The sequence below is a fragment of the Kogia breviceps genome, chromosome 3, assembly GCF_026419965.1.
Source record: "Kogia breviceps isolate mKogBre1 chromosome 3, mKogBre1 haplotype 1, whole genome shotgun sequence".
In the NCBI taxonomy this organism is placed as follows: Eukaryota; Metazoa; Chordata; class Mammalia; order Artiodactyla; family Physeteridae; genus Kogia; species Kogia breviceps.
The window spans coordinates 151,350,992-151,375,778 of NC_081312.1; the positions used below are offsets into that span (position 1 = coordinate 151,350,992).

The 24,787-nt window shown below is 42.3% G+C and overlaps 1 protein-coding gene across 6 annotated transcripts in view; it reads right to left on the bottom strand.

Annotated features, from left to right (window-relative positions):
* The window catches only part of CRTC3 (CREB regulated transcription coactivator 3), a 109,041-nt gene that overhangs the window by 38,735 nt on the left and 45,519 nt on the right, over positions 1 to 24,787 (bottom strand). For all 6 annotated transcript variants that reach the window (XM_067029950.1, XM_067029949.1, XM_059057304.2 and 3 more), the window contains exon 3: positions 3,284 to 3,403. In XM_067029950.1, the coding sequence (XP_066886051.1) occupies positions 3,284 to 3,403 (120 nt within the window). The remainder of the gene's footprint in view (positions 1 to 3,283; positions 3,404 to 24,787) is intronic.

Genomic DNA, 24,787 nt, shown 5'->3' on the forward strand with positions numbered 1-24,787 from the left:
AGCTGCAGGAAGGTAGGAGAGCCTCTCCTCCAAGTTCTCAGGCCCAGGCCCCCAGCTGGGGACCAGGCAGCACCTCTCTGCTGCCCTGAGTGCAGCCCCGGGCCGGATCTCAGGCGGGCAGTGCCCTGGTCTCTGCTTGTGGCAGCCCCCATGCCAACAGCAGAGCCCAGAGCCCACTGTGCCAGCCTTCCCTGCGACGATGGCCGCCCACTGCCCACCACAGGAGGAATGCCCTTGTGCCAGATCTCCGCTGCTTGTGGCTGCCCACACTGTTAACAATGTTCATTTGAGATCACAGGACTGTACCCTGCTCTAAGCCAGTGTGCGCGTTCTAAAATAACACCCAAGCCAAGAAACAGCTGGAAGGAGAAAATTCTGAATACACTTCTTCTCTTTGTTCTGGCAAAGATTCAAACCAGTGTTAATACTTCCGAATAATAAAACTTCATTAAGGAGGTAACAGACGGGTGAGAAAGGCAACCATTTTAAGCAAATTATTGCAAAATCAAATAAATGCAGGCCAGGAAAGGGAAGATGGAATTGCAGCCCTGTTCCCCATCTTCTCCTGAATATATTCATATCTTTGACATAAAATCATCCCACTTTTATATTTTACTAGGAGCACAAGGTCCCTTGATTCTTCAAAAGAGACTCGCTGTTTATTCATGGGCAGGCCTATGCTAAAGAACTCTTTTGAGTCAGCAGATGTCAGTTCCAGGACACCCGTTAGGTGCTTCAGAGAGACATCTCATGGTCTGTGAAGAATCAGACTTGTACTGTCTGATGAACAACTTTAATTCATCTGTATATTTATTTGGTTCTTGCTTCTCCTGCCCTTAGGAGTTGATCTGCTTTGCTGCTGCCCTCATGAGTTGACCCGCATACACAGTCAGGTTCTAACCTATGACTTATTACCTGAAAAGAGATAGAGTCACCTGAACACACAGTGAAGTCTTCCCTCTGGCACTTTGCACAAGCTGTTCCCTCCGCCTGAAACATCTCCTCCCGGCTGTCTCCCTCCCTGCATATCACAACCACCTGAAGTTATTTTCCTTTAATAATTTTTTCTTTTTTTCTTTTTAACCTGTTTGTTGTCTGTCATCTCCCACAGGACTGTAAACTCAAGAAAGCAGGGACACGTCTGTCTCATTCACCTCTGAGTCCCCAGTGCTTAGAACAGTACCTTGTACAGTGAAGGGACTCTGTGAATACCTGTTAAATAAATAAACATGCTATCCCCTCACTTGTTACCTATCCTTCAAGCCTCAGATTTTCCTCTGGGATGCCTTCTCCATCTCCCCAACACTGGTGCAGGCTGTGATCCTCTGAGCTTGCACAGCCCCTAAGCTGCATCACCTGCAGCTTGCCACACTATGCTGACACCATTTGCTTGCCCAGCTGCCTCTCCCACTGAACTACAAGCAACTTGAGGGCAAGGACTAAGTTACGTTTCCCATGATATCTATAGTGTCTAAATGGTGCCTAACACTAACTGTTGTTAAGTGAATGAACATTTTTCTCTGTTGCTTTTCTTCAATCTCCTCCTCTTCTAGATAGTCCTCTCGTTTAAAAAGCTGTGAGTATATGCATATATTTAGACTATACTTGCTGCAAAAAGGATTTGAGATAGCTATAAATATATCTATATATATTATAATATTTAGAGAGAACACTTACAAGGGAAAGAGGGAATTGAGAAATTAGAACAAGATATAATGTTAGTTACATCAAGCAAAGAAACACTCTTTTACTTGAAAATTCCAAGCAATTTAGACAATGGTTCCATGTACTACTCCACCCGCACATGTGTGAATTAGCTGAAGTACTGCCTGAATTCTCCTTTCCTTTTGCATTCTATGTAAAAGTTATTACACACTCCAGAAAGGAATTTGAGGGGTATGGGTGGTTAAATGGTAGAATTCTCGCCTCCCAGAAAGAAACTGGAAAAATCAGTTATCAACTTCATTTTCCCTGATAATGGTCACATAATATACAAAATTAGAAGTCAACGTATCTCAGTGGACCAAATGTCGTGTGTCCCTGGGAGTGGAAGAGAGGAGAAGTAAACATTCATTGGAGTCATTACCCTCGCCTCACATTGACAGAAAACTGCAGGAAGCCCAAGGGCAAGAGAAGCAGTGGTTTCCTCTGTGCAATGCCCTCCCCACCAAAACTCCTCCCAAGGGGCCTCTCTTGAGTATGGTCCCGGGGACCACTGAGTGCTGTAGTGAGGGAGGGGCTCAGGCTGGGGGGTCAGCTTGACCTGGGCTGAATCTGGGCCCCTCCAACCTCAGCAGTGGAATTTTGGGCAAGTTACTCTGACACTCAGTTTCCTCATTGGAAAATGGGGGTTAAAAAAAGTAAACTGCTCAGTAAGTATTGAGGACTAAATGACATATGAATTGCCCAGCACAGTGTCTGGCATGGGTAGGTGCTCAGTAAACATAAGTGCCCTCCCCCAACTTCCTGGTTTCTAGGCTGGTGAAGCCAACTCTACCATCACTGCCAGGAATCCAGCTCTGCAGTAAGACTTACCCCGCCTTTCTCGTCTTCCTCCACCCCTGCGGGTGAGAAGAGTGAAGTGAGAACACAGGCCCTCCTCCCACAAAATCCAGCTCAGGTCTGTTTCCAAAAGCCCTGAGCACAATGCTGGACCCCCAGCAGCACACCTCACTCTGGCCTCATATATAAAATTGTCAGATGAATTCACAATCTCCTTTTCTTTCTTCCTACTTAATAGCATAGGATTTGGTGTGAGTGAATATCACTATGTACGATTTTCCTAAATACCAGCTTTATATTTTAGTTGTCATCTATTGAGTTTGAAACTCCATAAATAGAAAATAATAGAAAATTTCTTCTGTAAGTTCTAGCAGCAGGTCAGTGGGTCAACAGAAATAAAAACAAATCACCTATCTGTCTGTTTGTTTTAGCTAGACAGATTAAATCTATCTAACCTGGTTCAAAGTCACGTTTAATTCTGACTTTGCTGATTTCTGAAGAAAATGCTGAGAAGGCCTTGCAGTGGGGCTGAATTACATGTTGTTTATGTTCAGTTACTTCATTAAACTGAACTTTATTGACACTCTCATAAAGTAAACATCTACAATGATCCTTCCAATTTTTACCTGCAGAGATGTTTCTGGTTTCCAACTCACTTATTTTTATTGCCTCCGTTCATCAGATAAAATGAAGATTTTGAGGCCAAAGGGGAATGACAGGGAAGATACATCCTGAAAACCTTTCAAAACTTATCCTCTCCTCAGACAATGAAAAAGGATATTTGTCGTCCCGGCTTGTCCCCAGACCGTCGGTGGAGGGGGTGGAAGCGGGTCCGGGACGGCCTCTCCACCAGCCCGTGGTGGCGGGTTCCACGCACGCTGTCAGCTGGGTGGAACGCCGGCTGCAGAGAGAAGGAAGAAGAGTTGGCCTGTGACTGTGACATTGCCACTCACCCTCAAGAACACCAGCTGATTACAACAGACGACAAGGCTGACTTTATAATTTTACTGGTGTCTATGACTGTGCCTTGAGTCAAGGTAAATAAAATGCAGCACATGGAGCTGTTTCTACATCATTACAGAATAATTTAAAATAGTCTTTATAGTGTGTGAAGATGAAAGCTGAAAGAATGATATATTAAAAGTTGTCACAGGAGCTTCCCTGGTGGCGCAGTGGTTGAGAGTCTGCCTGCCGATGCAGGGGACACGGGTTTGTGCCCTGGTCCGCGAGGATCCCACATGCCGCGGCGCGGCTGGGCCCGTGAGCCATGGCCGCTGAGCCTGCGCGTCCGGAGCCTGTGCTCCGCAACGGGAGACGCCACAACAGTGAGAGGCCCGCGTACCGCAAAAAATTTAAAAAAGTTAAAAATAATAATAATTAAAAAAAGTTGTCACAATTTGGAGACTATGGATTCATACATCAAATCCCAGGAACTAGGAGATAAGCATGAAATGTAAAAGAGGTATACTTAAGACAGAAACAAACTGAGTACCTACAGCGTGCAGTGTGCAGAAACATAGATGTGGCATCCAGAAATAAAATGGGATACCTACTGGGGACTGGGGACTACTTGCTCTATACGGTGTCTTTTTATATTTTTGATTGACTCGACAATGTTTAAAAATTCAGGTTTGGGGACTTCTAGTGAAAAATCTGAACATCCTGGCCACACTGGTCCCAAATTCCCACTTGGCAATGGGGACTGAAATTGAGAGTAGCTGCTCTCTGCAGGTGGGACACCAGACCACAGGAATGACTTCTTACGTTAGACATCTGAGTTTGTGACCCCTGAGTCAAGGAGAGAAAAAAGAATATACCTGAATACAAGTGGGAATCACACAACTCATTATCAACTCATTATACCCCAAATGGCACAAATGAAAATACAAACAGATTCAAGATAAATCCATGGTCAATAAAATACAAAGTCCTTTATTAAGGGAGGCTTGGGTGACAATCTTAACATTTTTGAGTTTGGCATCATAAAAGGCAACCTTTTTTTTTTAACATCTTTGTTGGAGTATAATTGCTTCACAGTGCTGTGTTAGTTTCTGCTGTATTACAAAGTGAATCAGCCATATGCATACGTATATCCCCATATCCCCTTCCTCTTACGTCTCCCTCCCATCCTCTTTATCCCAACCCTCTAGGTGGTCGCAAGCAAAAACCAAATCCTAGGCTGGACCATTCTACCTCACATAATGGGGCAATGTGTATACAATATTATGCCAGAGATGTGTGTGAAATACATGAAAACAGATTTTCTTTTATGTAAATTGAATCATATGTCAAATACCTAGCTTACCATGAAAGGAATCCTTTGATGAAGTATGTCTTTCTGGGGGAGCTTCTTTTAGTTAAGAATTGGTCGCTAATTTTTCTTTTAGTTAAGAATTGGTCGCTAATTTTTCTTTGTTAAACACACAGATTTTCTCATATTGGATTTGGGAAATGATTCCTATTTCTCCCAAGTGGACTGATAAAATGTCTGGACTAGTTTAGTTGAACAGTTCTGTCAGCAAAGGATCCCAGGTCCCAGCCTGTCTCAGTTCTTCTCTATTTTTACAATCCAAATCTATTAACTCCTAAAATAAAGAGATCTTACTGAGGAACAACCTCTGGTACTGGAAGAAAAATATCCATTGTGATAGGTAAGATGGATGTTGATCTCAGACAAGACAGCACACTAATCTAGGGAGTGATAAATTGAAACACCTTTGTTAATCAAGAGGACGAATAACCAAGGCACACTTTATCAGGAACTGCTTACACAATAAACATAATTTTAAGAGACAGATTACTTTGTTCCAGGATAAAAGAAAAGGGAGGACTCTCTGGTAATAAAATCACACGAATGCTAAATGCACTTGAAAACAACATTTTCATCTAGGAGTCTTCGAGCATAACTACTGTCAGACTGAGCTCCCAGAGGCCAGCCTACAGAAGGGGCACTGAGGGTCTTTAGAAGGGGATCCAAGGGGACTTCCCTGGCGGTGCAGTGGTTAAGACTCCGTGCTTCCACTGCAGAGGAACTGAGATCCCGCATGCCGCACGCCGTGGCCAAAATAATAAAACTAAAAATAAAAGGGGAGGGGGTTTCCCTGGTGGCGCAGTGGTTGAGAATCTGCCTGCTAATGCAGGGAACACGGGTTCGAGCCCTGGTCTGGGAGGATCCCACATGCCGCGGAGCAACTAGGCCCGTGAGCCACAGCTACTGAGCCTGCGCGTCTGGAGCCTGTGCTCCGCAGCAAGAGAGGCCGCGATAGTGAGAGGCCCGCGCACCGTGATGAAGAGTGGCCCCCGCTTGCCACAACTAGAGAAAGCCCTCGCACAGAAACGAAGACCCAACACAGCAAATATAAATAAATAAATAAATAAATAAATAAAAGCTCCTACCCCCAACATCTTCTTTAAAAAATAAATAAATAAATAAATAAAATAAAATAAAAGTGGGGGGGATCCAAAAAGCAGAAAGCTCTTGGAATGTCTTCTGGACTTCCTATTACACATATATTTTCTATTTACACTTGCCTGTTTTGCCTTAACCCCTGCTGGCCCAGATCCTCTATTATTACTTGGACTCAGTGTATGTGTGTGTGTGTGGAGGGGGGAAATCTCTGGCCACATCTGATATTTTCTTCTCTTCCTCACCGTGGCACAAGTTCAACTCTCTGCCCCTGTAGTAGCTGCTCTTCTTCCAAACTATATTTGACTTTAGCCCTCTCAACTCACAGGGCCTTGCCCATCAAATGAATTAGAGCAGTTCAGCCCAGGAAGCTGGAACTGGAGGAGGTTTCACAGTGAAGGAGTCTGTTAAACACTATGGTGTATGGTAGTGGGCCTAAGTCTCTGGGTCCCAAAAAGCTAGGGACAAACAGACACACAGTTCTCCTGTTCCCACCAACTTCCAATCTCGTCCTTGATAAGAGCTAAAATTCTGTTATTTAAAAATGTATTTCTTAAGCTAACTTTAATACAAAAAAGAAATAAAACCCTACCACCCTGAAGGTCAAGTACTTCATTTTTTCTGTTCCTTTTAAAGTTTTATCCATAGTTTTTACATGGTGGTACCCACAGCACATTTATTTTTGTGATCTATTTTCCGTACTTAACATTTTGTAAACAATCTTCCATATATTATGTAATCCTTACAGTTATTAATTCAATAAGCATACAGTATTTCATTTCCAACGTTCATAAGGCCAAAACTCCACTATACAGTTCAAAGAATTTGTGGTTTGGAATAAAAGAAAACAGCCTCAGTCCAGAATCTTCCACTTACTAACAAGTTACTTCTTCTTCCTTATCTGTAAAGTGGAAATGATCATCTGATAACTTCCTCACAGGCTTGTTGAGAAAACGAAATTAGATTATGTGTGTGAAAGTTGCCTTATCCCAAGGATACTGGGTGTTACAGACTGAATTGTGTCCCCCAGAATTTGTGCATTAAAGCCCTAATCCCCAATGTGACTGTATTTGGAGGTGGGGCCTTTAAGGAAGTAATTAAGGTTAAATGAGGTCATAAGGTAGGATCTAATCCATAGGACTGGTGTCCTTTTAAGAAGAGGAAGAGACACCAGGAGGACACGCACACAGATGAAAGGCCATGTGAGGACAAAGCAAGAAGGCAGCCATCTGCAAGCCAGGAAGAGAGTCCTCAATAGAAACCAACACTACCAACACCTTGATTTTGAACTTTGCAGCCTCTAGAACTATGAAAAAATAAATTTCTGTTGTTTAAGCCACCCAGTCTGTGGTATTCTATTAGGGAAGGTCAAGCAGGCCAATACACTGGGCATCAGAAGGAGGATGGATATCCAGGTGGTGGGACACTGGAGAGCATCTTGTTAAAGGTGAGGCCACCCTGCAGAGCCCTTCTGTGGACAGCAGGACTGACATCATCGCTAGGGTCATCCCCCAGCATTCTGAGCCTCCCACACCCATCTGCTGCCCATGCCATGTCACCTCTGAAAGCTGCAATCTGGGATGAATGCCTGAAAAGAATGTTGGCAGGGCCTTGTGACTTACTTTAATCAATGGATCATGAGCACACGTGATACACATCTTGTCCAAACAGAAACTCTTCACACCCTTCCTTCTGCCATGAGAATGCCATGAAGAGCGGATGCTGCTTCAACCTCAGTTGCAGAAGGGGAAGATACAGGGAGGAGAGCACAGCAGGGAATATGAGTGAAAAACAAAGGTTTGCTGAAAGTCCCAGAGTTTTTGAATTGGTTGGTACTGTAGCAAAGCTGACTGATATGGCAGTGATGGCAGAGAGACTGCAGTGAGATGGAGAGTCCAGCTTTTCACGAAGAGCAAACAAGGGAAGTGTAAAGTCAAAAGATCCTGCAAATTGGTGCCTACATGTTTTGAGGAGGGCCTCAGGCTCAAGTTCAGACAAGCACCACCCTATCTGAAAACGTGGGACCCAGACACTAAGTAGAGAAGAGAGGACTCCTGCGCACCCATATACAAAAGCTCCTCCACATTGATATCTGGGATCCGGTGCTGGACTACCCATCGGTAGACCGAGCACATTCTTAGGATACAAGCAAGAAAAGGGCAACACAGAAGAGGAAGACTCTATTTGAGAGACTGTCCAATAACATTCAAAGTATTCATTGTGGGAAAAATCAGAATTTAGCTGGATTTCCTTATATTTTTGTTTGTTTGTTCTGGATGGCTTAATAGTTTTTATTCTGAAATACATAGGGATGGGAGGTCCAATAACCTCTTCAAGGCCCGGGCCAGCATTGGTCTTACTGCAGGGCCCCAGGCACTAGAAAGCGGATGGGAATGGCACATGGGGAGCGGCAGTGTCCTTGCTGGCTGCCTGAGATAATGCAGGGGTGAGGTTTAGCACCAGGAGGCTCAATAGGAACCTGAGCAGTAAAGGGGTGGCCAGAGAATTCTGTTTCACATTGTGACTGAATTGCCAGGGGCTGAGCATGGAGAGGAATGACCGAGTGGTAACCCAAGGCAGGGGAAAGGTGGATTCTGGGCTTAGGTCCCCAAATCTGAGAGAGGGTAGACTAGGTGGAGTACAGACCAAACACCAAGGTTCCATGAACCTCAACAGTGAAGGACAATGAGGCCTGGGGTGGGAGGGTAACAGGTGCTTCCTGAGTTGGCAAGTAGCTAGCCATAGGCAATTCTTACTTAGTTTCTGCGGCTGGGCTTTGGGGGGAGGAGGCGAATTCAAAGCGGTTCAAGGTACTTCTGGGAATTGAATGTCCACTTGCAGACAGCCCCCGTCTCAGGCTCTCCCCGCTTTGCAGGACTGCATGCTCCTGATTGTTTCTGAAAATACCTCTACATGGATGGCAAATTGGTTCAGGTTTCCAGGTATTAGGGTGGCTGATAGGGCGGGAGTTGACATGGCTAATGCTGATAGCAGAACTCTTTCCGAGATGAAACAGGACACGTGAATCCTCCAAAAGAAGCAGCGTTGTGGATTTGCAGGGCAACGGCAGACAGGACCACACTCTTAGAGCACTCCCCGCAAGGACCGAGACCTCACGCAGGTGTCTTTACGTGCAGCACCATCTGCAGTCACCTCACATCACCTGTGAAAGCTGCAGCCTGGGGTGAATGGCTGAACGTGGCAGCTGGATTTCCTTACCTTTCCTGGGGGGAAGGTTCCTCTAATTAGACACTATTGATCTATCAATGTGACCTACATTTGTATTGATTCTTTTAGCAGACGTGATGTACCGCACCGCCGGCAGATCATTAAGTCTATGGCTAATTAAAAACTCCAGATCTTTCTTATATGACTAATAAACCACAAGCAGATTCCTACTACTAAGCCCATGTTTAGTCATGAAATGAGCTGAAGTTTGAGAATTGGAGAGTTGCTTATTGCCAACTCAAGGAGACTGTCATTATTAAAGGTATATACGCTATAGCATATTCTTTATACGTGAATGAGCAAGCCACACTTCTTTCTTGCAGCAAAATCAATTCTCGCTTACAGCTGTATTTCTATATGATGTTATTAAAAGCAGGAGAAATGTAATTTGCAACTTCTCTCAAGTGAAGTATAGATTTCTAAATGCTAGTAGGATGACCAAGTACATTCCTGCATTGTAAGATTTCTACTGAGTTTTTAAAAATATATTTAAAACATTTGAGAAGACAGATTAAGCATATTAATGGTTCCTCTGAAAAGTCTTGATCCAGAATACCATAACCTCAGTATCTTTACAAGGGGATGCCCAATCACTATTCTCAAACAGAAACAATTCTACATAAGACAACTCTCAGTAGCTTCATTTGTAGACATGACAACTAAAGCGCAAGAAAAAAAAATTCCTGTCAGAGCAACAGATATTTTTCTGGAATACCACCGTCAATACTAGAAATACATACTGACAGGAGTTGCACTGGATGTGATGATACCGTTATTTTACGGTATGAGGACAATGTGCTAGCCTGAACCAGGGGTCATTTATGTGACAACTTCATCCATCTCAGCAGCAAACCAGGAAGCAACGAGAATCTCTAAGCAACAAAAACAGAACCCTCCAGGAGAGCACTTGGAAGGGAGGCCCTCAGGTTCTCCATTACACCTTACCTGAGCCTAATAAACTGGGCCACCCGGCTTTTCAGCCCACAGCGGGTGAAAATAAGGTGGGGGTGAGCAACACAAGGGGACAGGGGCTGCTGGCTTATCAGAATGATAAGCAAAAGGACTGCTGACCATAACGGAATCCAGCTCCAGGCTTTCCTTCTACAGATGAGAAACCAGGAGCACAGAGATGGAGTGACTCTTCTCACAGTCACACAGCCTGGCAACTTAACTCAGGATTCTGAGCCTCCTTCAGGGTTCTCTTCACCTCACCATTTTGCCTCCTTTGCTCAGTCGCGCACATAAAATCAGTTATTTTTGAGATTGTAAGTGGATTTTTGCTGACATATACAGAAAAAATAAAAAATATTTTTCCAGAAATGTTCCAGAAAAAATTTTATTATGTTCTCATAAATCTACTGATGACCCAAGATTCAATTAAAGGGTAAGAGTCCTGCTAGGGTATCTGGCTATCTTGCAGTATAAACAGCATACTTACCTTTTATATTGGATCCAACAGTCTCATTTGGGGTAGGTGTCTGACAATATTTTATAAAGGTTAGCTACAAGTCCCAAGGCTATTTATTGACCTTCCCATGCTTCCTCCTATAGAATTAAAATGCTGCCTCAATCCTTCTAAATTCCTCTCTATATTTGAGCTCCCATCTGTTTCCCTCCTCCCCAGTAGAGCTAGAAGTGGAACAGGAGACTAGGTAGATGTTTAACAGATCATAAAGGCACTACTAGACATGGTGTGTTAATGCTTGGCTCTGAGGTCACCCTCGCACTCACTAATTTGCTCTACAGGACCTCCAGCCCACCCACAACGCTGTTTAGCTCTTCTTTCGTTCATGAAAGACTGACCCCTGGCTCTGAATACATTTCTCTGGGGGGAAGAGTGGAGACGTTGAAAGGGCAGGAAGGCAGATTCCCTGAGTTTGCAGCGCTTCTGATTTATGTGCAGGCTATAGTTGATGGACGATGTTATAGGTCCCCTCTTTTAAAAAGAGTGAGTCTAACAAAGGGACAACTGTGCCTCTCTTGGGAACCCAGCTGGAGATCATTCCAGCCACAGCCAGGGCCTCCTTTGGTTCTCATGATGAAGGGAGGGAGGGAGTCAGGAAGACCTGCCCACTGCAAAGAAGAGGCTATTAATTCACTCCCTGGGGGCTAAATGGAGCATTTTAATTCGACCTTACAAAATGAGCAGAATAAAGAGGATTTCATAGCTTGGTTAGAGACTCTATTATATCACCATCAAAACAAAACAAAACCAAACAACCTTAAAGTGGAATTCAAAATACTTTACAAATCTCCAGGATCAGACGTGCCAGAGCTCTGCCAGCCACCCCCTGACCTCAGCTCCCCAGCCTCTTCCTTTGCCCTCTGCAGTGTCAGGATTGGGCAGCACCTGGTGCTCAGCCTCGCCAGAGGGCTAGATCTTGAGTTCACAAAACTGTAAGGCTCCTAACTTCTGGGAATAAGGTCAGGCTTTTCTCCCAGCAGTCGGCCAGTGCTACACTATCTTCAGGCTGGTCTTAGTCCAGTCTTAACAGGGTACTTTGACTCTCAGAGCCCCTTAATCACCTGAGTGGGTAGTTTTTATTTTATTTTTAACATTGAGACTATGCCTTTTTCGCCAACTGAATTTGGGATCCAATCTTCTCCCAAGGACCAAATGAGTCCTACTGTGAGGATAAAAAGAAGCTACAAAGAGCAGAGCAGAGCAGAGCAGAGCAGAGAAGGTGCTGGCCCTCAAACCTTCTGACCTGTGACCTGGCCTGTCACCATATCTGTATCCCATGTGTTGCCCCTTCCTAGTCCTTATTTTTAAATGAAAGGTAAAAGGGAAGAAAAGTTAATAAGATAAACTAAGCATACTGATTCACTTGGTTATAAAGCAGAAACTAACACACCATTGTAAAGCAACTATACTCCAATAAAGATGTTTAAAAAAAAAGATAAACTAAGCATAAAGATTACTCTAAAAAATGACAGTGATAAAACAGTTTGTTTTTTAAGGCAGCAAAGGTCCAAACAGAAAAAAAAAAATCAAAGCAGTCAAAATTATCTCAGAGGACCAGGAAGAATAATCTGTAAAAATAAGAAATAACAACAAAGCATAAAGCACGCCCAGAGTGCAGGGTTTAGGGTTCATGGTGGGGCTCTTGTTCCCAGAAGAGGCAGCTCAGAAGGTCACTATCCCAGGTGGGGCTCGCACAGGCATCACACCTGGAGAGGTTGGTGGGTGACATTCTGCTGACCTAGCGGACTGCAAGCGGTGAGACCTGTTATTCTGCCCCAGCACCTTCCCTCTCGGCCCCCACATGGTGTCTGTGACAGTGGGTTCCAACACACGTTTGATGAATTATTATGTTTCTAAATAATTAGGATCCAAAGCAGAGTGTGTGATGTATATAGGGTGTAGAGAAGATATTAGAAGCCCTGTTTCCACCACTCAGTTTTCTATTTTTTGCGTAATAATATAACAGTACAGGGGTATGTATATATAGCTAACAAACAAAAATGTAAACAGACTGGGGATACAAAACTTTTTTACTACTAGGATGCATGATCAAAAAGTTTAAATGACAAAATGTTGAGAATTATTGAAACTGGTGATGGCTATATGGGGGCTTAGTATTCTATTGTTTCTACTTTGGGGGATAGCTAAAATTTTCCATAATAAAAAGAATTTCCACTTCAGATCCTCAGGGATGGGCATGGGCATGGCAGAGGTTAATGCAAACCCCAAGCCCCTGCAGGCGTATTACTGTCTTTCCAGGAAATACCACACAAGCCCCCACAGAGGTAGAAGTTGTAAACTGTCCATTCCCATCCCCACCTTCCTGCCTGGTGCAATGTCTTCAGTGGAAAGAGAGGCCTTCTGTTGAGTGCAGGTCCCCTTTGGCTCCTAATACGATCATGACTAGAGAAATTAGTTCTGGGTAAATTGGGTCCGCCCATTTATTTCCTCCAGAAGAAGCTGATTTGCTTCTTATGTGATGATGGAATGATGGAAAGGAACTGTGGAAGGGAGGAACTGGTTTTTGTGAGCTAAGACTTGAGCAGTGACGGGGCAGGGCAGCAGGAGCCTGGCCTAGAGGCAGGTTAAACAGGAAAGCAACTGGCCAGTAGAGTAAGGCCAATGGTGTCCTCAGAGGCCAGAGGGGTCAGATAGGTATTTTAGGTCCAGTAGGAAAGGAGTCAAAGCACCTGAACGTGGCTTCACCCCATCACCTGCCTCTTCCTGCTGTATGAGACGGAGGTGAGGAAGAGTCATGTGTGGACACGGACTGCCCTTCTTCCCTATCCTTTCAGTCTCGCTGCATCCTGAACCACGCCAGATACACCACTGTGATTAAACTTGGTAAGATACTTCACTGAGTTTAAAAGAGATTTGGAATTTGGAATTAAAAAAAAAAAAGTAAGGGGGATAAATGCAACAAAATTGACTAAGTGTTGAAAATTATTGAGGGAAATAGGTGAAGGCAGTCAAAAGGCACAAACTTCCAGTTTTAAGATAAACAAGCTCTGAGGATGTAATGTATGGCGTGGTGACTAGAGCTAATAATACCATAATACATATTTGAAAGTTGCTAAGATAGTAGATCTTAAAAGTTCCCATCAATGAAAAAAAAATGTGTAACTGTGTATGGTGATGGATGTTAACTAGACTTATCGTGGTAATCATTTTTTTAAAAATCACATACATATTTAATTAAGAAACTAATAATGCAATATTACCCAAATAAAAGTAAGCACATGCTTAATTATGTTCCATATTTCAGAGAAGAGACATTAAGGATTTATGCCATGAGTTTATTTACAAACATATCTAGGATGTTGAGTTCAAGAGTTTGATCCTTTTTTCAAAGAGATTGCACATCTTAAAATGCTCCTCTTCATATCTGTCTCATGGATTATTTTTTAAGCAGTTGGTGTCTTACTACAAAGAAAGGTGCAGTAAATCCAGCCCCAAAGTACAAAGTCATCATAGCTAGTAACCACCATTTGTTTTCCACTGAAAATGGTAAATTCTTTGCTGGACCCTCCACATAGTGGCTGCTACGGACCACTGAGGTTGTGAACCTCCAAATGCTCTGTCCCAACACAGTGCTGTTGGAAGCTCGGCGAAAGGCGCAGAGACTGAAGGTGGAAGATATGGCAGCAGCACACCAAGCCCTCCTTTCCTCATGACCTTGTTCCCCTGTGTATTGTGGTAATCATTTTTTACAATATATACACAGAGCAAATCATTATGTTGTATACCTTAAACTAATACAATGTTATATGTCAATTATACCTCAATAAAACTGGAAAATATTAAGACTGGTGATGAGTATAAGAGGGTTCATTATTCTATTCTCTACTTTAGGGTATATTTTACATTTTCAAATAAAAAGTTTAATTTTTAAAAATTAAAATTGTGACACTACAATAAATTAAGGGTGTCTTTTTCAGCTGTAACCCGATAACTTACAGACATGCAAAAGAAGAGATGAAAGCTAAGTGTTTTACCATATGGCCTGCAAAAATTATTACTAAAATACTTTTCTTCACATGACTTTAAAGGACAAAATAAGTGTATAATTTCACAAAGGAACTAGGAAGGTATATCATAAAAGAAAATGTTTCTAGAGGGAATAAAATAATCTGGAATATTTAGTTAAATACAACAGCACATGGCAATTCATATTGAGTTTTAAAAAAAAACAACAAAATGTACATCCTGTTTTTGATTTAAAAGAGCCTTGGGTACTTTTCCTCACGCGACCACTTGCTCATGAAGAGGCACGCATAGTGTCCTGTTCCTCCTGGATTTATACAGTCAGTCACAAGAGTTAGGAACGCCCTTATAGGCCTGTCAATCCCACTATGCAGCACCCTCACCGCAGCCATCCAGCCTCTACTAGACCCCACAGGAGATGGGACCCGACGACTTTCCCAGGCAGGCCACTCCTTTTTCATACAGCTCTGCTTCTGGTGTATCTTCCCTTAGGCTGAGCTGTAAAGTATCCTTGGGGGAATCTCTTGGGGGCATCTGCCCAGATGAGAGGTTTTTAAAAATTCATCATTATAAGGTCACTCTTCTCCATGAGGAACCAAGTTACCAAAAGTAGGAGGATTGGTCTGTGGGACCAGGTTCTCCATTTAATTTGAGTTCAAACTGCAAATGAGTCTGGGTGCTTGTTTGGAGACTCCAAGTTAAGTGGGTTTGGCATTCCTTTTGTCACCTAATACAAAAACTGGCAGGGCTCACAAGGAGGAAGTCTTTTCTTCTCACCTGCAAGTGCCCCTCTCTGCCTACAGACAGGGGAGAGAAATCCAACCACTCAGACGTGAGCTGATGAGAGCTGCCATCCTGAACCGGGCCCCTCCTTTGGATGGGTGAATGTGCTACTGACAGCTTCTTGGTTCCCAACAGTAGGGCAGGGTCTCTCCCTTACAAGGAAGGTGGGCCCTTCTCCAGCTCTGGCCTGTGACTGGTGAGGTACACTTGGTCAGCCCTGCCTACACAAGCACAGGCGGCCTCACTTCCAGGAAGAGGGAGGCGTGAGGAGGGATGTCTCATTTTGATCCCAGAGCCCTGCCCAAAAGGGCTCTGGAAGCTACCCAGCAGCTAGTAATAAAGCTAATAAAGCTAATGATCTGATCTTCCATCGGATCCCTGAGTCAGCTCCCCACCAGTGAGAACCCAGAAAAGGGAACGGTGATCAATCAGCTTCCTCAGCTGCCAGAATGTTATGGTTCAGCTTCTCAGATTAGGCACCATTAACACGGCCCTAACTAACTACTTTACCTGGCACCCTAAAAAATGGATAAGGAAAATTATCATCAGTGAATTTGGTTATTTTTGTGGGATTTCAAAGTTTTGAGGTGACTGTATTTCATCTGACGCTCCAACGGTGGAGGTGTGTAACCCGCATGGAGTATAAAACCAGAGATTAAAAGTAAAATTTTTCATCAATGCAATAATTCAGATGTTTCCTCTAAAGCCACCAAGAAACTTATTGAGAAATGCTAAAAAAAAATGTTTTTTTCATTTTCTGTGTATTTTACTTGTTTGTGCTTAGGGAATTTTTGACATGTTTTGAAAAGTTTTGGAGTTTCTGGAAATAATTTATGCTAATGGAGAGACTGACAAGTCATAGGATTAACTGTCAGTGGGATGTGCCACAGCTGGGAAGGGGACAACCAGAGGAGACTGCTGCCTGTGTCAGGATAATGACCGCCCCCTTTCTCCTTTCTCTTCCCTAGAAACCAGCTTTACAGCTGTGGGATTGTGACTTTTAATAAGGAAAATATATTTGGTCTTCCTCCTCATTTCTGGCACAGAGCTCCTTTGGAATTTTCTAAGTGATGAGAGCAGCAAAGGTGTTTTTTGTTATGTTAATCAGGTGACTTTTGGAACACACCTAATGGTACGGGCTGGTTCTCTGGAGAACCAACCCTGTGATTAGAGGGTTGAAACTTTTAGTGTCCCCCTCACTACCACCAGAGAGGGGAGAGGGACTGGAAGTTGAAGCAATCGCCAATGGCTAATGATGTAATCAATCATGCTTCTGTAATGAAGCCTCCATAAAAACCCAAGAGGACAGGGTTTGCAGAACTTCTGGGTTGGTGAACACATGGAGATTTGAAGACAGTGGTGTGCCCTGGAGAGGGCACAGAAGCTCTGTGCCCCTTTCCCACATACCTTGCCCTACACATCTCTTACATCTGGATGTTCATCTGTATCCTTTATCATATTCTTTTATAATAAACTGGTGAGTGTAAGTAAATGTTTCCCTGAATTCTATGAGCTGCTCTATTAAATTAATTGAATCCAAAGGAGAAGGAGGTCATGGGAACCTCCGATTTACAGCCAAGTTGGACAGAAGTTGTAGGTAACTCGGGGACCTAGACTTGTAACTGGTGTCTGAAGTGTAGAGGCGGGGCAGTCTTATATAGGACTGAGCCCTTAACCTGCATCACTTGATGCCGTCTCTGGGAAGAGGGTGTCAGAATTGAGTTGAATGGTAGGAGAATTGCTTGTTGGTGTCGGGAACCCCCTTCTGCCCATGGTGGAATCGGGTGCAGAAACCTTAATAGCCCACTCAGTCAAACTATGGACAGTAGGGCCAGGACATGCCAGGCCAGGGCACAGTCTTTTTCCCTAAACCAAAATCTAGGACTGACCACTTCCCCAGGGCTGCTGTTCTCCAGTGGGGAAGAGTAGAGAAAAGGCAAAGATCCACACCTCACAGGCATAAAGCAAGAACTTGCTTCTTGGTGGTTCTTAGATATGGAAGAACAGATGTATCCCACTTAGGGCCATCAGTAACTAAGAAAATTCAGTCTCTGTTGGAACCATTCCTTTTATTTAAAAAATTTTTTTTATTTTTTAATTTTTTAACATCTTTATTGGAGTATAACTGTTTTACAATGGTGTGTTAGTTTCTGCTTTACAACAAAGTGAATCAGTTATACATATGTTCCCATAGGAACCATTACTTTTAAAGACAACCAACCTGATTAGATCAAATTATTTAAATAAGAAATATATTTACATTCTTAAATAAAAGATGGACAGTGAAGAGACAACCTCCACCCCTTGTTCCCCTCTCTCCAGTTCCCACCTCCCAATGGGTAATTACATTATTAGTTTCTTGTGACTCCTTCCAAATACTGATTATGCATGTACAGCAAATACATATTATTTCTACCCCCCCCCGTTTTTACATAAATGGTAGCATACTAATACACTGTTCTGTACCTTTTTAACTTAATCGCCAATTAAATTTCTAATCCTGATTCCAATTTCTTAGAAGTTCTTTATTTAAATTCTCAAGATATAAAAATAGCCAAACAGGGACTTCCCTGGTGGCGCAGTGGTTAAGAATCCACCTGCCAATGCAGGGGACACGGGTTTGAGCCCTGGTCTGGAAAGATCCCACATGCCACGGAGCAACTAATCCCGTGCACCACAACTACTGGACCTGCACTCTAGAGCCCGCGAGCCACAACTACTGAGCCCGCGTGTCACAACTACTGCAGCCCACGCACCTAGAGCCTGTGCTCTTCAACAAGAGAAGCCACTGCAATGAGAAGCCTGCGCACCGCAACAAAGAGTAGCCCCCGCTCGCCGCAACTAGAGAAAGTCCGCGCGCAGCAACAAAGACCCAACGCAGCCAAAAATAAATAAATAAATAAATAAATAAATTTTTTAAAAAAGCCAAACAAAAATATTAGAAAACTCAACAAAATTAAAAGTAAAAACCATCAGAGAACATATACCAAGGCTATAACTGGATCTCTCCCTTCTAGACAGTTCATCTTGGCCAATTTCTCTAAGCCCTTATATCTATCTCAGGATTACCTGGTCCTCAAAGCCTACGATCACTACCCTCTTCCCTTTCACTGCCTCCCTCTCATCTCCACTTAACCACAGCCCAGCCTCTCCCCCGGGGGGTGGGGGTGGTGATTGAAATAGAACTTGAGGCTCTGTTCTTCTCCTCTCACCCCTGTGTCTCGTCCCTTCTCCACAGCTAAGTTTCCTGATGAAGGAGTTGCCTCAACTACCTCAACTCCCACTCACCCCTCAGCCCCCGACCCCTCTACTCCACTGAAACTTCTCTCCCCAAGATAACCACTGACTTTCCTTGTTACTAAATCCAACCGGACGTTTTTCAGCTCTTAAGTTACCTGACCTCTTAGAACCATCTGAAATTACTGACAATTCACTCTCTTTTGAAAATGTTCTTCTTCTGGCTTCTGCAACTCCATGCTCTCCAGTTTCCTTCCTACCACTGTGGTGTTTCTTTCCAGCCTTCTGTGCTGACTCCTGAACTTCCCAACCATCCTTTAAGTGCTGGCCTTCTTCAGGACTCTGTCGTATAACTCTTTATCTTCAGCACGGACCTCTCACCAAAGCTTCAGACTTGTAGTTCAATAGCCCACTGGACAACTCTTCTAGGACTACCTGGCAGGCATTTCAAACCCAGCATGTTTAGAAACGAATCTGTCATCTTCCTCCCATACCAGCTCTATCTCGTGTATTTTGAATGTCTGGGAACGGCACCACCCCGCAGCCGAGCCCTGGAAGTTTGGGGTCCTCCTTGAGCACTTCCTCCCAGCCACTCCCCATCCCAGGCATCTCCATGTCTGGTCACTCTGACCTTCCAAACACTTCTCAAACCTACTACCATCCTCAGTTTCCCATCTACCCATTCCCCAGAATTACTGCAACAGCCTTATAATTGGTCTTTTTGTCTCTAATCTTGTTTCCTCCAATCTAGCTTTCACAATGAAGTCAGAGTAATCTTCCTAAAACACAAATCTAATCACATCATTCAGCTACATAAAACTCATTAATGACAGGATTTTAAAAAATAGATCCTAACAAGCTGATTTTAAAGTTCACCTGGAAAAATAACCATGCAAGAATAGCTTGGAAAAAGCACTGAAAAGAAGCATGAGAGTGAATTAATCTTACTAGAATTTTAAAATGTAATATAAAGCTACAGTAATCAGTTTAAAACACTGTGACTCTGGTGTATGAATAAACACATAAATCAATAAAAAAGAATGGGAAGTCTCAAAATATAAGCAAACACGTGGGAATTTAGTATATGATAAAAGTGGCATTTCAAATTAGTGGAGAAAAGATGATTATTCAATAAACAGTGTTGGGACAACTAGCTAGCAAACTGAAAAAAAATTAAGTCAGATTCACATTGCATACCCTATATTAGCATAAGCTCCTGATGGATCAAAGATTTTAAATCTAAAGATGAAGGCACAAAGTATTAAAAGAAACAAAGAGAAGAAGACTTTTTACAAAGCCCTAGAAGCCACTGAAAAACATTAAAGTTTGATACATTAAAAAATGCAAATGTCTGCATGGAAAAAAAAAAAATCCCGTCACAAAAAAAGACAAATGGCAAACTGTGAAAATATTTACAACTTATAACACAGATAAACGTCTGTGTTTTTTTAATATATAAAGAGCTCCTAAAAAGTCCGTAAGAGGGCTTCCCTGGTGGCACAGTGGTTGAGAGTCCGCCTGCCAATGCAGGGGACACGGGCTCGTGCCCGGGTCTAGGAAGATCCCACATGCCGCGGAGTGGCTAGGCCCGTGAGCCATGGCCGCTGAGCCTGCGTGTCCGGAGCCTGTGCTCCGCAACGGGAGAGGCCACAACAGTGATAGGCCCGCGTACCGCGAAAAAAAAAAAAAAAAAAGTCAGTAAGGAAAAGATCAACCACCCTAAAGAATTAAGGGCAAAAGAGATGAACAGTTTGTTCACAGTAAAGGTAATACATAAACATAAGAAAAAATGTACCTCACTCATAGTAAGAGAAATGTAACTTAACACAGAGACATGATTTTTCATCTATAAGACTGACAAAGATCAGTTGATAAAACACTGAGCTGGGGAGGATGTGGGCAAACAGGCACTTTCATACATGGCAGGTAGGGATGTAAATTGGTGCAACTTCTATGGAGTGTGAACTGACATACCTATCAAAGCTATAAATGCATATACTCATTGCCCCAGCAATTCCACTCCTGGAAACTTTTCTTGCAGTTATATTTGTATGTGTATAAAATTATATGCGTATAAGGTTGTTCATTGAAACTTAGCTTTATTTTTTTTTAAGTCTGTAAATAACTTAAATGTTCATCATTGGAGAACTAATTGAACAAATTATGGTAAATCTATACAGTAGAATACTGTGCACTCAAAAACAAACAAAACAAAACAAAATAAGAATAAGGATGCTCTTGGGGAGCTGATATAGAAAGATCTTTAAGATATATTAGTGAAAAATGCAATGTACAGGAATGTGTATGTTTAGCTACCTTCTGGGTAAAAGGGTGGGGTGAAGTGAATTATATATTCACATTTCCTAATACTGCATAAAATATCCCTGAAAGAATAAACAAACTTGATAATGGGGGTTGCCTGTACGGAGTGAACTGGGTGACTAGGACAGAGATGGAAGGGGTATTTTCAATGCACACTCTTTTGATTATCTTTAATTCTGAACCACATGAATATAAATACATATATATTCAAAAAACAACCAAAATTAAAATTGAAGAGCATATTACAAAGCTACAGTAACTACACTGATATGGAAATGGACAGAGGAAATGGGCCACCATATCAATGTAACCAAACAAACAGAAAGGGACTTCCCTGGTGGCGCAGTGGTTAAGAAACCACCTGCCAACACAGGGGACACAGGTTCAATCCCTGATCTGGGAAGATCCCACACGTCTCAGAGCAACTAAATCAGTGCACCACAACTACTGAAGCCTGCACACCTAGAGCCTGTACTTTGCAACAAGAGAAGCCACTGCAATGAGAAGCCCATGCACCGCAACGAAAGGTAGCCCCCGCTCGCTGCAACTAGAGAAAGCCCGTGCGCAGCAATGAAGACCAGTGCAGCCAAAAATAAATAATAAATAAAATAAATAAATTTAAAAAAACAGAAAGAATCATATAAAAATAAATTATTTAAGAACTGAGACAACAGGTTGGACACAGAAGAAAAAGGGTGGGATCTCTGTCTCAAGGCTCAAGACAAAATAAATCCCAAAGTAATAACAGTATTAGAATACTAGTATTAGTATTAATATGGGTTAAAAAAATTGGGTGAGTGTTTGAGAAATCTTGACATGATAAAGGCCATTCTAAACATATAGATTATAACATGGAAGTCACAAAAAGATCAATACATTTGCCTCATAAAAATCAGAACAGAAAACTCCCAAACAAAAAAAAAATTACTAGATGGAGAAAATATTTGGAATATATATGGCAGATTGTGGTGGACAGACTCTAAGGTGTCTCCTGATGATTGCCACCTCCTGGTTCATGCCTTTGTGTAATTCCCTGCCCTTAAGTGTGGGCAGGACCTGTGACTTTTTTCTCACCAATAGGATATAGCAATGGAGTGATTCCATTTTGATATTTGAAAGCCTCTGTCTTGCTAGCAGAGGCGTTGGAGAGACTCTTCTTCACTAGCCTGGAAAAAGTAAGCTGCCATGACATTAATGGCCATGCTGGAGAAGCCCACGTGCCAAGGAAGTGTGGGTGGCCTGTAGGAGCTTAGAGGAGTCGCAGGCAAGAAACTGGTGCCTCAGTCCTGCAACCACAAGGAAATAAACTCTGCCCAGGGGATCTGGGAAGCGCATTCTTGGTTCAGCCTCTGATGAGCCCACAGACTCAGCCAGTATCTGCACTGCAGACTGGTGAGACCCTGAAGCACAGAAATAAGATAAGCAGTACCAGACTTCTCACCCATAGAAACTGTCAGATTTTAATAAAATGTGTGTGGTTTTGAGCCAGAAGCTCATGGTAATTTGTTATACAGAAACAGAAACCCAATATACAAAAAGCCAATTTCCTTAATACATAATAAAGAAGTCTTAAAAACCAATGAAAGGCTAGAGTACTCAACAGAAAAACAGGCAAAAGACTTAAAAACATAGTCTACAGAACAGGATATACAAACCGTCAAACAAACATAGAGATGCTCTACCTGTCTTTTGTGTTATTGTACTTAGCACCTTAGAATAGTGCCAGACAAGTAGGGGCTGCTCAATATTTATTTGTTGAATGAATGAATAAATTTCACTCATAATTAAAGGAATGTCAATTGAAACAATGAGATACCATTTCTTACCCAATAGATTAGCCAAGATTAAAAAGATGGATATAATTTGAATAGATGTTTCTCCAAAGGTAATATACAAGTGGCCAGTAAGTACATGAAAAGATGCTTAACATCACTTTTCATTAGAGAAATGCAAATCAACTACAATGAGATATCATCTCACACACATTAGGATGGCTACTATGAAATCCACAGAAGGTAACAAGTGTTGGAGAGGATATGGAGAAATTAGAGCTCTGTACACTGTTGGTGGGAATATAAAATGGTACAGACAGTAAGGAAAACCATATGGCTGTTCTCCAAAATATAAAAGAGAATTGCCATAAGATCCAGCAATCCCACTTCTAAGAGTATATTGGAAAGAACTGAAAGTAGGATTTCAAAGAGATATTTGCACACCCACGTTTACAGCAGCATTATTCACAATAGTCAAGATGTGGAAGCAACCTAAGTGTCCTTCCCTGCATGAATGGGTAAACAAAATGTGGTATATACATACAATGGAATACTATTCAGCCTGTAAAAAGGAGGTGATCATGTCACATGATACAACATGGATGAACCTGGAGGACATTCTGCTAAATAAAATAAGCCAGTCACAAAAAGACAAATACTGTAAGATTTCACTAATAAGACTTCGAGTGGTCAAATTCACAGAGAAAAAGTAGAATGGTGGTTACCAGGGGATGGGAGGAGAGGAAAATGGGGAGTTGTTATTTAATGAGCATAGAGTTTCTATTTTACAAGATGAAACAGTTCTGGCTACTGATTGCGCAACAGTGCAAATATACTTGACATTATTGAACTTATGGTTAAAAATGGTAAAGATGGTAAATTTTATGTTATGGGTTTTTAAAATTTTTTACCACAATTTTTTAAAGTAGGTATATTCTGTGGTGCAGACAATATGAAGAAACAGACACTCTCATAATGCTGGTGGGAGCAGAAAGTGTAACTACCTCTATAGGGACTATTTCGGTAATATCTACCTTAATTGTAAATGTACACATCCTCTTACCCAGCTATCTTACTTCTAGGAACATACCCTACAGATATTACTCTTACATAAATACCCAAAGATACATATAACAAGAATGTTCACTGCAGTTTGCTTTGTAATGGTGAAAAACTAGACAGTTTAGGCGTCTAGACCTCAATAAGACACTGGTTAAGTAAATGATGGGATAGCTATGTAAAAGTATACTATGCAGCCATTGAAAAGAATACATACCTTTATGTACGGATATGATGTCCAAGACATTCAAGTTTTGCCTTCAAGGTGGAAGTTATTTATTATGGCATGGTTCCATTTGTGTAAAGTACATATATATATATATATATATATATATATATATATATATATATATACACACACACAATACACACACACACAATACATGCTTGCATATAAACAGAAAACTCCTGGAAGGGTGCAAAAGGAACCCTTGGCAATAATTACCTTCGGGGATTAGACTGGGGGAGAGTGTCAAGGAGAGAAAGGGAGACTTTTACTTTTCATTTTATATACTTCTATTTTATTTGAGTTTTTGTAACAAACATGTATTACTTTTACATAAAAATTAATTTGGAAGAATAAATAGGTGAGCAAGCAGACAAGCAAATAAAGAAATATCTCCCCAGTATCTTTACATTGCCCTTAGGACAAAATCTAAATCCCTTAAAAAGAAAGTAAAATCCTTTGTAATCGTCCCTGTTTTACCCTCCAGTCTCACCTCTCACCACCCCCACCTCACACGCAATCTATGCTCCAGTCTCACCAACCTCCAGTTCCTCAAACAGGACACGTTTTCCCTCGCCTCCAAGCTTTGCCAGATGCTGTTTCTTTTGCTTGGAACACTGCCCACTCCAACCTTCAGTCACATGGCCCTCAAGTCCCAGCTCAGACATCTCTTCCTCCAGGAAATCTTCCCTGGAGCTCCCCCTACCCCCAGTCTGGGGTAGGCACCCCTCAGATGTGTTCCAGCCGCTCTCTAAACCCCTCCGCCCTGGGTTCATCACATGGTCTCACAATGACTTGTAAAA